The sequence below is a fragment of the Microcebus murinus genome, chromosome 4 (genome assembly GCF_040939455.1).
Source record: "Microcebus murinus isolate Inina chromosome 4, M.murinus_Inina_mat1.0, whole genome shotgun sequence".
Taxonomy (NCBI): Eukaryota; Metazoa; Chordata; class Mammalia; order Primates; family Cheirogaleidae; genus Microcebus; species Microcebus murinus.
The window spans coordinates 32,557,015-32,570,582 of NC_134107.1; the positions used below are offsets into that span (position 1 = coordinate 32,557,015).

At 40.8% G+C, this 13,568-nt stretch overlaps 1 protein-coding gene across 5 annotated transcripts in view; it reads right to left on the minus strand.

Annotated features, from left to right (window-relative positions):
- Positions 1–12,178, minus strand: part of TCP11L1 (t-complex 11 like 1) — a 39,220-nt gene extending 27,042 nt beyond the window's left edge. The window contains exons 1-3 of one of the 5 annotated variants that reach the window (XM_012739864.2): positions 11,903–12,178; positions 10,051–10,153; positions 8,971–9,157 (exon numbers count right to left, since the gene is read on the minus strand). In XM_012739864.2, coding sequence (XP_012595318.1) covers positions 8,971–9,133 — 163 coding nt within the window. In that variant the 5' untranslated portion in view covers positions 9,134–9,157; positions 10,051–10,153; positions 11,903–12,178. Of the gene's footprint in view, positions 1–8,970; positions 9,158–10,050; positions 10,154–11,231; positions 11,612–11,881 lie in introns of those variants that run through there. The other 4 variants (XM_076002048.1, XM_012739865.3, XM_012739863.2 and 1 more) reach the window with 4 other exon arrangements.
- Between the last annotated feature and the right edge of the window lie 1,390 nt (positions 12,179–13,568).

Here is a 13,568-nt window from a genome sequence, read left to right on the forward strand (position 1 = left end):
GATCAGAACTGTCACAAAATTTTGTGACACAAACATTTTGTAGAATGCAGGCAAACTGAGTCAAAGACTTCGGAAAAAGTCATCTTTGGGTTGGGTGTGGTGCCTCATGCCTATAATCCTAGTACTTTGGGAGGTTGAGGCAGGAGGATGGCTTGAGACCAGGAGTTTTGAGACCACCTGGGCAACATTCTGAGACCCTATCTCTACAAAAAATACAAAAACTAGCCAGGTGTTGTGGCACGTGGCTGTAGCCCCAGCTACTCAGGAGACTGAGGCAGGAAAATCACTTGAGCATAAGGAGTTTGAGGTTGCAGCAAGCTATAATAACAACACTGCACTCTAGCCCAGGCGACAAAGCAAGACTTTCTCAAAAAAAAAAAAAAAAAAAAAGTTATAAAGATCTTCTTAGGTTAGTTATTTTCCTTCTCTTTTCTTTTGCTCACTAAAAAAAGGAACCAAACCTAAGAGGTGGTCATATCCTGTTTGGTAGAAATTTTTATTTGGTCACTTAAGGGGAAGTTGGGAAAACTCTCAAAATTCCTCCTCACAAAATTCTTCTCAGCATTTCCAGAGAATATTAATAAATAGAATAAATCTAGCTTCATGGATATTGGCAAAATATAATAAATATCCCAAATCAAAACCCACAAAGATCTTTTTAATTCTCAAGATATCAATTTTCTGCAAATAAATCTATTAACCACAATCCCATCAAAACCTCAGCAGGCTTTTTAGTTGAAATTGCCAAACTGATTATAAAATTTATATGGAAATGCAAAAGACCTAGAAAAGACAAAACTTTTTTTTTTTTTTTTTTTTTTGAGACAAAGTCTCACTTTGTTGCCCAGACTAGAGTGAGTGCCGTGGACTAGAGTGAGTGCCGTGGCGTCGGCCTGGCTCACAGCAACCTCAAACTCCTGGGCTCAAGCGATCCTGCTGCCTCAGCCTCCTGAGTAGCTGGGACTACAGGCATGTGCCACCATGCCCGGCTCATTTTTTCTATACATATATTAGTTGGCCAATTAATTTCTTTCTATTTATAGTAGAGACGGGGTCTCACTCTTGCTCAGGTTGGTTTCGAACTCCTGAACTCAAACGATCTGCCCGCCTCAGGCTCCCAGAGATCTAGGATTACAGGTGTGAGCCACCAGCACCCGACCTGACAAAACAATTTTAAAAAAGAAAAACAGAGAACTTAAGCTAACTGATTTCAACACTTAATATAAAACTTACTTATAATCAAGACACTATATTTTTGGCATGTGGACAGATACATAAGATCAACTGAACAAGGCAGAAAAATCCAGAAATTAGTATACATGCACATACACACACATATGTATGTATGTATATATGTGGTCAATAGATAAGGATAGGTTTTTGTTAATCAAATGGTACTAGAATAATTAGATTTCTATATGTAAAAGAGGCCGGGCAAGGTGGCTCACGCCTGTAATCCTAGCACTCTGGGAGGCCAAGGTGGGCATATTGGGAGGCCAAGGTGGGCATATTGCTTGAGGTCAGGAGTTCAAAACCAGCTCTGAGCAAGAGCGAGACCCCGTCTCTACTATAAATAGAAAGAAATTAATTGGCTAACTAATATATATAGAAAAAGTTAGCCGGGCATGGTGGCGCATGCCTGTAGTCCCAGCTACTCGGGAGGCTGAGGCAGTAGAATTGCTTGAGCCCAGGAGTTTGAGGTTGCTGTGAGCTAGGCTGATGCCATGGCACTCACTCTAGCTTGGGCAAAATGAGACTCTGTCTCAAAAAAAAAAAAAAGATTTCTATATTCAAAAGAATTACCCTCACATGATAAACAAAAACTCCAAATGCACCATAGTCCTAAATGTAAGAGCTAAGACTATCAAACTTCTAGAAGAAAACATAGACAAAAATCTTTGTGATCTTGGATTAGCCAAGATACAAAAAGCTCAAACTACAAAAGAATAAATAGATAAACTGGACTTTTTCAAAATTTAAAACTTTCACTCTGTGAAAGACTATTAAGAAAATGAAAAGGCATGAAGTTATACAAAGGCATTTTCTTAATGCCTTTTCTCCTATTCCACAGGAGAAAATGTCTGCAAAGCATAAATACAATAAAAGACGTATACCCAGAATATACAAAGAACTCTTACAATTCAAATAGAAGATAAAGAACCAATAAAAATGAGCAAAGGATTCGAACAGACATTTCTCCAAAGATAATATACAAATGGCCAGTAAGCACAGGAAAAGATGCTCAACATCATCAATCGTTAGGGAAATATACATTAAAATCACATAGATACCACTATATATCCAATAGAATGGCCAAAATTAAAAAGACTAATCATACCAAGTTCTGGCATAAACATGGAGTATGTGTAACTCTCACACATGGATAGTGGGAATGTAAAATGATACAGTCACTTTGGAAACCAGTGTGGAGGTTTCTTATAAAACATATACTTATGACATGACCCAGCGATCCCACTCCTGAATCTTTACCCAAGAAAACTGAAAGCATATGACGTGCAAAGACTTGTACTCAAATGTTAATAGGAGCTTTATTCATAACAGCCAAAACCTGGATATAATCCTGATGTCTATCAACTGCAGAATAAACAAATTACAGTATAATACCATATAATGGAATACTACTCAGCAATAAAAAGGAATAAACTATTAATATATGCAAAAATGTGGATGAATTTCAAAAGCATTATCCCAAGTGAAAGAAGCCAAATACAAAAGACTACATTCAGTATGACTCCAGTTATATGAAGTTATACAAAGGGCAAGATTATAGTGACAGAAAGCAGACCAGTGGTTGCAAGGGCTGGGGGTTGGGAGGAAAAGTTCACTGCCAAAGGGCGCAGGGAAATTTGAGAGGTGCTAGAAACATTCTAGCAGCTCATGATTATAGTGGTAGTCACGCGACTGTAAATGTATTTGTTAAACGCCATCAAACTGTACACTCAAAATTGGTATATTACATACAAATTATGCCTTAATAAAGATTTAAAATTTCTAAGACACATACACACACATATACTGATTATTAAATTCCTTCAATTTCATATTTTCTGTTACTAGTTATCAGAAAATGGAATGTCCACTGCGGGGATGTTAATATCAAGCATTGGGAGTTATGAAACACCATCAAATTCTTAACTCTTACAAAGAAATTCAGAGATCGTCATTAGGGCTTCCAAGTTTTTAACTCTGGTTTTATAAAAACAATCAAAGTCTCATCTTAAATTTATGAAAGTAACAGAAACGCATCAAGTTCTCTGAGTAAATTTGCTATTTCTCAACAATTTTAGGCATCTTGGTAATAATAGATACTGTTACTACGCTGCTTAGTCATGAAACACAATGGACAGAGTAAATCAGGAAGAAATTCAACTTCTTCTAGACTCTGTTGGATATAACCTTGAAAAATCATTTAAATTTCCCAGGGTCTTTGTTTTCTCACATGCAAAAAGATGATGGGCCAGGCACAGTGGCACACACCTGTAATCCTAGCACTCTATGAGGCCAAAGTGGGAGGATCGCTTGAGTTCAGTAGTGTGAGAAATGCCTGAGCAAGAGTGAGACCCTTTTTCTACTAAAAATAGAAAAATCAGCCAGGTGTGGTGAGGTGCGCCTGTAGCCCCAGCTATTGAACAGGCTGAGGCAGGAAGATTGCTTGAGCCCTGCAGTTGGAGGTTGCAGTGAACTACACTGCATTCTAGCTGGGGCAAGGCAACAAGCAAGACTCCCCCCCCCAAAAAAGAGAAATGAGACTTAAAGGTGTTCTGTGAAAAATAAGAATCCTTGGCCGGGCGTGGTGGCTCACGCTTGTAATCCTAGCACTCTGGGAGGCCGAGGCAGGCGGATTGCTCAAGGTTAGGAGTTCAAAACCAGCCTGAGCGAGACCCTGTCTCTACTATAAAAATAGAAAGAAATTAATTGGCCAACTAATATATATATGTAAAATTAGCCGGGCATGGTGGCGCGTGCCTGTAGTCCCAGCTACTCAGGAGGCTGAGGGAGGAGGATTGCTTGAGCCCAGGAGTTTGAGGTTGCTGTGAGCTAGGCTGACGCCACGGCACTCACTCTAGCCTGGGCAACAAAAGCGAGACTCTGTCTCAAAAAAAAAAAAAAAAAAAAAAAAAAAAAAAAAAAAAAAAAAAAAATAAGAATCCTCTAAGTTCTAGGCAAGTGTATAGTCAAGTGTTTTGGGCATACTTGGGACAAAACAATAAGTATAATAAATAAGAATAGCAAAGTTGCACTGCAAAGCAAATACTGGGGCTTGACGCACTAAGATCAAGCTTGAGTTGGGGGACTTGCTTTTGCATACTAATGTTTCCATTTCAAAATAATGCTTCCCAGAAATATTGCCACTTATTAAATATTTTAGACCTCCAGGATTATTTAGAAATGGGTAAAAGAACTAATGTTGCATCTGCAAAGTCCAAGTGTCTACTGTATAAGAAAATTGATTTATATTGTTTGTGCTTAATATATGTGTTTCCTTTAGATGTTAAAATTTTAATATTCTGGCCGGGCGCGGTGGCTCACGCCTGTAATCCTAGCTCTCTGGGAGGCCGAGGCGGGTGGATTGCTCGAGGTCAGGAGTTCGAAACCAGCCTGAGCAAGAGCGAGACCCCATCTCTACTATAAATAGAAAGAAATTAATTGGCCAACTAATATATATAGAAAAAATTAGCCGGGCATGGTGGCGCATGCCTGTAGTCCCAGCTACTTGGGAGGCTGAGACAGAAGGATTGGTTGAGCCCAGGAGTTTGAGGTTGCTGTGAGCTAGGCTGACGCCACGGCACTCACTCTAGCCTGGGCAACAAAAGTGAGACTCTGTCTCAAAAAAAAAAAAAAAAAAGAAAAAAAAAATTTTAATATTCTTTGATTCCTGTCAAGATATATATTGAATTAAATGTTTTAGATAAAATATTAATACTTGGCTTAAGAGAAAATGTTATGTACCTCAAACAGAAGTACATAATTGTATATTGCCTATCACCCATTTTTTATTTTCAGTCTCTGTAAAATATTTATTAAATTAAAAATAATAAATACTCTTTAAAAAAATCAGTACTGAAAGAACATCAGACAACCAGGAAGAAGAAAGTTTTCAGGAGCTGCTTAAGTTAGACACTACTTAAAAGCAAACTGATTAATGAAGGGTACCTGATCAAGAAAGAAAAAAGCTACAATTCTAAGACATGATCAGGATGTTACAGATCTATGCACAGAGGAATTATATTCATTGCATAAAAATTATAGGGTTGTGGAACTTTTTATTTTTTGAGAGTTTTCAAATTTGCCAATTTCATAAATGAGAACTTTTTTTGTTGTTGTTGAGACAGAGTCTCACTCTGTAGCCCAGGCTAAAGTGCCATGTCGTCACCCTACCTCACAGCAACCTCAAACTCCTGGACTCAAGCAATCCTTCTGCCTCAGCCTCCCGAGTAGCTGGGACTACAGGTATGTACCACCATGCCTGCTAATTTTTTCTATATATTTTTAGTTGTCTGGCTAATTTCTTTCTATTTTTAGTAGAGATCGGGCCTCGCTCTTGCTTAGGCTGGTCTCAAACTCCTGCTCTCAAATGATCCTCCCACCTCAGCCTCCCAGAGTGCTAGGATTACAGGCATGAGCCACCGTGCCTGGCCATAAATAAGAACTTTTAAAGCTGTGGACAACACAGATTTATTTCAACTTATGAAAAGAGCCTGCGTTGTAATAAGAGCCATGAAAAATAGTAAGGTTAAGCTGGACACAGTGGCCTGTAGTCCCAGCCACTCAGGATGCTGAGGTGGGAGGATTGCTTGAGCCCAGGAATTCAAGAAGTCCAGCCTGGGCAACACAGTGAGGCCCTGTGTCTTTAAAAAAAAAAAAAAAAAGTAAGGTTACATATATCCTACTCAAAATTTTATCTTATTATGTGATATAAAGCTAAAGCTGTTACTAAATTCTGTTATAGGTTTGTGCACTGATGCCCTGTTAGAGAAACTGAAAAACACATTAAGTTAAACATGGCCTTTGGGAGGCTGTCAGACAGATTCCAAAGTAAAATGAAGTTCTAATTTAGAACAGTTGTACTCTCTACCTTTCTTTACTAAGGTGTCCTGGGATCTGAGCAGTCTACACACTCTAAAAAGATGCTTTTAGCCACATAAGTGGATGGACATTTATAGAGGGCAACTGTCACTGAAACAACTACTCTAGTATAGTAAGGCCATGGTAAAGATTATCCATATAACTTTATTACACTGGATGGAAACTGCTTGTTAATTTGTCTTCCTCAGGAGACTGCAAGCTCCACGAGGACAGAGACAATATGTGTCTTGTTCACTACTTAATTTCCAATACACAGTACACACTCAATAAATATGGAGACACCATAATTCAAAGTTTAGTCATGAGCTTTACAAATGTAAGAACTCATGTCTTCCATTCAACTAAGATTACTGGGATCTACTAATTAAACTCACAAGGACCTCATTTAATAAATCAAAGTAATAACTGGGAAATATTAACCAGAATATAACAAATGATTTGTGTGTCATCTGAATATGGCATCTTTTATTGGTCAACTAGGTGATTAAGTTAGAAAAGAAGTTGCTTTGTGAGCAGAGGATTAAAGTGTATGGAAGTACAGGATCTTAGAGGAAACATTATTAAGTTACAGTTGATTGATCCTTACTCTAAGGATCTCTATGTTTAAAGAACAGATCATCTTTTAGAATCAAATCACCACCTCAGATTAGTGCCAACCAATTCTTACAAGCCAGCCATTTTTCCTTTTTCAGTATTCTTCATCAGTTACCAACAGCAATTCCACCCTTAAAATACTACTCTGTGTTATAATCTGCAAATAAATGTTATTTTTTTGCTATTTAACATTTTAACTTGTAGAATTTCAGGTGTGATTTTAGAATTTCTTTAAACTCAGCAGCTACACATTTATAGAGTTTGGGGGAAATGTCTGCAAATTGTTAATTTTATATTTTGTTAAATTCTTATTTACACTTTATGTGGGCAATGATGTCTCCTTACTTGGTCCCCAAATGATGGCGTCTTAGCTTTACCTTTTAAGTTCATTGTCCTGTACCTACCTATTAGTACAAGGAGAAACAGCAAGGAAGCCTAGGGCATTGATTTTGAACCTTATTTTGGTATGGACCTCTATGAGAATTTGATGAAGCTCCCATGATCTTCCTCTTAAAAAATGCATATACATACAAATGTTGATGTACCTTTTTGGCTGTTTCTGGATCCCCTAAAACTTGATCAAAGGTCCCAGAATACATATTCTGCCTTAAGGACATAACTACACACAATTTCAGATAACATAGCCTAGTACTGGTTTGACATTAATTTGGAGTCATGCATCAGGCTGACAGGATGCCAAAGGCAAAGCCACTAATCAAAGAATGAAGACCTAAACCAAAAGTTCTCCTTTATCAGAAACTATAGGTAGTAAAACTATTATGTTAGTAGTACATATCCACATCACAGCAATCAATCCCAGCATCTTCAAATGCAACAGATGACATGTTAGTAACGGCAACAATTACTATTTACTGAGCATGTATTATGTGCCAAGCACTATTCTAAGTGTTTTATAGGAATTCACTTAATCTTTACAATCACCTTAAGATAGGCGTATTTTCCTTATTTTAAAGATGGGAAAACAAAAGCTCTCTAACTATACATATTTGAGATGACACCTAACACGCGCATGATAGACTATACTATTTTTTTTTAATTCCTAAACTAGAGATAGAAGGCTGCGCTATTAACAGCATGTTTTCCTAGACACAATTTGACCAAATAGTTTATTTATCAAAATCTACGTGATAATAAACCATGATAACATAGGGTCCACTAATGTTTGCTATAATACTATGTTGGGCTGGGCACGGTGGCTCACGCCTGTAATCCTAGCACTCTGGGAGGCCTAGGCGGACGGATCGTTTGAGCTCAGGAGTTTGAGACCAGCCTGAGCAAAATCGAGACTCCATATCTACCAAAAGTAGAAAAAATTAGCCAGGCATGGTAGCACATGCCTATAGTCTCAGCTACTCAGGCGGCTAAGGCAGGAGGATCGCTTGAGCCCAGGAGTTTGAGGTTGCTGTGAGCTAGGCTGACACCACAGCATTCACTCTAGCCAGGGCAACAGAATGAGACTGTCTCAAAAAAAAAAAAAAAAAAAAAAGAGAATTACTATGTTGACTGGGAAGGGCTTTTATCATTTTAGAAGAAACACACCTCAAAACCCAAAAAATGTCTGTACTTCTTCCAAATATGTAGAATTACTGATCATCTATATTTTAAAGAGATAACAACAATACTGACATTCTTAGACTATGACATTCCCTCTTAAAACTTTCATTCTTGGACTCACTTCAAAAAGCGTAAGTATTCCTAATAAAAGACATGAGTAGAGGCAACTGTTGGGAATACATGCAGAAATTACCACCCTTTCATCTACAAAGTTTGTTCCCTGCCAGGGATCTGAAATGACTTCACATTTCAGCAAACTTAATCCCCTCAACCTTGTGGGAACTGAGCCCCCAGGCAGTGAAGTTAGGGTGTGGTGAACTCACATTTTTTTAACCTGCACAAACACAGTCCTGGCTGGAATCAGCCTCAGACTTTCAAACACTCTTTTAATTAAACTGCAGTTTGCACTCCACCCTCCTATTTCTCAAAGCACCTCAGAGGAACTGAAATGTCACTGAGGCTGGAGAGAGAGAGACATTCCAGACATTATTCTAAAATTTTAATTTCCAATGCAATTGAAAATCCACAAGTAACTAGGCTGCCAGTTGAGAAACTGATGCTATTCTTAAATGCTAATTATTAGCAATGTTAGCATACTATTAGAACCTAGTTCAGGGCCACACGCACAAGGAGGCCTAATAAAAATATCACCTAAAAACAATAATATGGCTTCACCAAAGTCAATTTGCTTACAGTGAGGTCTTTGTACTCTTTGGGGGCTAGGAGAGCCCGACTTTATTTTTTTCTGTAAAGCTTCATCAGAACTTTCCACAGCATCTTCAAGGCCTTGCTCAGAATCATTTGATTTTGATTTTCCTGCTTCGTTTATATTGGACTTGTCAAGGTTTTCAGACATTCTCAATTAAGTTTATTCACTTTCCTAGGAAAGAAAAAAATAATGAACCAAAAGTGTCCTAGCTCTGTTACCAACTAGGAATGTGACTCTACTAGGCAAATCATTTAACCTCTTTGAGTTTCTGTTTTCTCATCTGTAAAATAAATGGGCTTGCTAAGATCTTATCCAGCTATAATATTCCACTTCAATGATTAAACAGATATTTGTAAAATGACACTTGTAATTTATCAAATTTATGGCTCTCAGACAGTAATAAGTAAGAATATTTTCGTCCCACTCCTGAGTAGCATGTCACAAGACAGGGTCTTAAACTATTAGAAGACACACTATAAACTGCTTGTTTTTTTAATCAAAGAGAGTGATTTAACTTAAATTATTTACTTTCATTCCTGAGAGCAGATAGGAAAACTCCTTGGAAATATTGCTTTTAATCAGGCTTCCAAGTGAATCCACTGGGCTGAGGAGTTAATTCCCTGTTCTTATCATGTGGATAAGATACCTGGGGATGACAGAAGGTAGAATCTTATAAAGTATTTAGGAGGAATGTGTAGGGCAAATATTTTTATTAACCTCCTTGCCAGTAAGTAGGAAAAGACGGGGAATACAAAAGAAAGTTAACAGAGAACCATAATATATGTCGTTGGGTGGGGTTTTCATTTTTTTAGTTACTGATTAGAATAGGAACAACACCTGACACTTTGGCTTGTGCTACTTAATAAAGGCCTCTTTTAATTACACTAAAACATTTTGTCATGTTTTCTCCCTGCCTAGGGTGCTCTATTCCTGGGGTGTTTCTAATTAAGGGAGAAGAAAGATACAGTGCTTCTGCATTTACTGAAAATAATTAACATTTGTATCATTAGCACTTGAAGATCACAAAACATTTTCATAAACACTAAGTAGACTTTATTACACACCTGGAAGGTAATCAAGGGATCAAAAGAAATGTAGACTGCCTTGGAGGAGTTGGCAGACTGTCTTCTCCACATTAGAGAGAGGAGAATCACTTGATATAATTATCTGAAATTTCAGAAAACTCCATTAAACAGAATAAAGTTACTGGAATTGAAATTTTCAGGCCTGTATTATTAGTATAAAGGTTGTTTTTCCTTTGTGTTCCCTCTTTCAAGTCCCACTTTAGCTTCCAACACCCATCTCTTCTCTGTCCTAAATCCTATCAGGGTCTGGAAATGCTCTATGATCCAAAGGATAACATTACCAGTATATTCTATAAGAATGGACAAACAAAAGCACTTCTAATTTTATCCTCTTCACATGCTGAAAAGGAGCCCAGAAAAGATGAAGTAATTCATTCTGTGCAGTGAGGAGGAAAGGCAGGATTTCTAGATCTCTAATACACAGCTTAGTAAACTAACCCCATCCTTTTAAGATTCAGCTCAAGTCCTATCTCCTCTCAGTACACTTCCTGGACCTCAACGGTGTTTGCCCCTTTCTCTGAACTCCTGTAGGCCTAGTTACTAGACATCTGGCATTCATCATTGCCTTAAATCCAATTCAAAACATGCTTATTTAAATAGGAATAGAAAGATGAAGATACATAATATAGAGGAGGAGACAGACATGCTTACAAGGAACCATAATGAAACTTAAGCCTTAGTGGCATTATGAAATTGCCCAGGGAATACATACAGCAGAGGAAGAAACTAATTCTGTCTGGGAGAAGGTTGGAAAAACACTCCTAGAAAAGGTGGCATTTGAACTGATCTTTAAAAGGATTTCTCCCAGTTAGAAAATGTCTGGAGGGGGAGAGGAGGTGAAAAAGGGGGCATTTCACTCAGAGGGCAGAAACCAAGGCGCATGAAGATGACAAGAGGAAGTGGCAAGTGAGGATGCTGGAAAGATGCGTTGGGACCAGATAGTAAAAGTGCTAGTGTTTATTTTTTTTTAAAACTCTTCACCTAGATTTGAACTTAAGAGTCAGGACCAACCATAGTCCTCACACATGCTCCACGCGTATAGATAGATCTATGTCCCCAAATAGATACCCATTAAGTTATTTGTTGATAGAGATGAATCCCTGTGTCATCTCTGCGATGGCAGTGTCTTTGGGAGGGCTGGGCATTGGTCTCAGACATACCTGGGTTCCAATTTTGCCTCTTTACTATGTCTGTTACTTCAGTTTCTTCATCTGTAAAATGGAGCTACCTACTTCCTCGGTTTGGGGGAAAATTACGCGAGAGGTTGAGCATAACAGAGGCTGGCACACGATAGACTTTCCACAAATGGTAACTATAATTAAAGAGCTATAGGAGGCATCCAGAAACCATTTAAATGCTTACAGTGCGCTCATTCATTCCACAATCACCAACCCGACTATGCCTACAAGGGGAACCGAGGGGAGGAGGATCTTCGCACTTGCCCTGAAGACGGGCGTCCGTCGGGGCTGCACGCCGGCCTAAGCTGGACTCTAGAGACTCCCTAGCAAAAGGGGTCTTTCAGCAAAAAAGGGGGGGGGAAGCTCTGTCCGCCAGAGTCACTTCCTCTGGCACTCAGTGCCACTCACGCCGGCGTCCAGATTCCGTTGTAAACAACTGTTTGGGCCGGCGAGGGAGTGGCAGGGCGGGGAGCAAGCGATGGCAGCGGGGCGCGCCCGCAGGGCGGCCTCGAGGGTGGGCCTCCACCCGCACACAGTCCATGCCTCTTCCTCGCCGTCACCAAACCTGACGGGAAAAGGCAAAGAAACGCCTGTGATTTCGACCTCGCGCCTCCCGTGCGGGCCCCGCCAACCTCTGCGCCGGCTCTCCTCACCTGCCGCGGAGTCGGCGTTCTCCCTTCAGCCGCTCCCGCCGTGAGTCAGGTGGGGGCCGGCGCCGCGGGGCAGGCGGGAACTACGCGCAGGCGGCAGGGGCGGTTCAGCCTCTGCCCCTCCGAGGCCGCATCCCTCGCCACGCCGCGGGCGGTCCTCCCAGCCCAGCTCTAGTGGGCACAGGCCAGAGCGGCCGCTCCTCAGAGTCGGGAAGGAGGAGGCTGCTCTTAGCCGCTAGGCGCCGGCTCAACGCAGGGCGGCGCCATATTTTGTACGGAAAGGCGGGCGGCTCTTTCCCCTGCTTGCCAGGGGGGTTGAGAAACGGTGGCTCGGCGCTGGGCGGCGCCATATTTGTGTAGGAAAAGGCGGAAGGTGAGGCCGGGTGCCTCCTAAGAAAGCTCAGTGGGCAGTGGCTCCGGGCCGGGAGTCGTCCGCCCCACGCAGGGAGGTGCCATGTTTCCGTACGGAAAGGCGGAGGCGCGGCCACGTGCCACGTTCCCGCTGAGAGGGTGGGCGACGCGAGAGGAAAGCGAGGCGGTGAAGGCGCCGACTTGGTCAAGTGAAGGAAAAGGAGGTCTCCCAGGAGTAACCGCATTCACAGTTTCTCTGGCCTTGAAATTTAAATAGTCAATCGTCTTTGTAGCTGCACAAACTTTATTCCCCTTCTCTCATTTTGGCTGTTAAAAAAAATTTACGCCCACCACCTAGACAGCCAAATCTCAATGGCACAGGTTCCGTTTTTGAGAGTCCTCTTTGTCTAAGTGACTGCTGCATGTTGTGTGTAGGAAGAGCGAGACTTGGGCTCTGAAGATGGAAGGCGGGACAAACGGTTTCCTTCAGGGCTCAGCTTGGTGTAGGTAGTTCCTAAGCACGTTAAGCGCTGAGAGCTTTGTATGCTTAGTCTGTGTTCCGGAAAGGAAAAACACTTTCCTGGTGTATCACGTCAAGAAAAGCCTATTTTGGAGCCTCATCTCCTGACTATCGCAGCGCTGCTCCAGGAAAACCACACTTTTCTCAACCTGCTGCAGTAAAATAGCAGACCAGGAGCATAGGAAGTTTGTTATTGTGCTCAATATCAAAAAATAAAAGGCATGTGACTCTTAACTATTAATTTCATGCCTTAAGCAAAATGAAGGTAATGTCTCCTACCTGTAGACTATAAAACAGGTTTAAACAACTAGAACAAAGCAGATGGGGTGGAAATAGAGCTTTCAAACACTACTTTTATTTATTTTTTATTTTTTTGAGACAGAGTCTCGCTTAATTGCCCAGGCTAGAGTGAGTGCTGTGGCGTCAGCCTTGCTCACAGCAACCTCAAACTCGTGGGCTCAAGCAATCCTCCTGCCTCAGCCTCCCCAGTAGCTGGGACTACAGGCATGTGCCACCATGCCGGGCTCATTTTTTCTATATATATATCAGATGGCCAATTACTTTCTATTTATAGTAGAGACGGGGTCTCACTCTTGCTCAGGGTGGTTTCGAGCTCCTGACCTCCAGCAATCCGCCCGCCTCAGCCTCCCAGAGTGCTAACATTACAGGCGTGAGCCACCGCGCCCAGCCCAAACACTACTTTTAAATAGATCCCATGTAGGTAGTTATTCCTAAAGTATTGAAGCCTGAGTGCAATACAGGACCCTCAAACCATTTACTAACTAGCACATTAAAGTA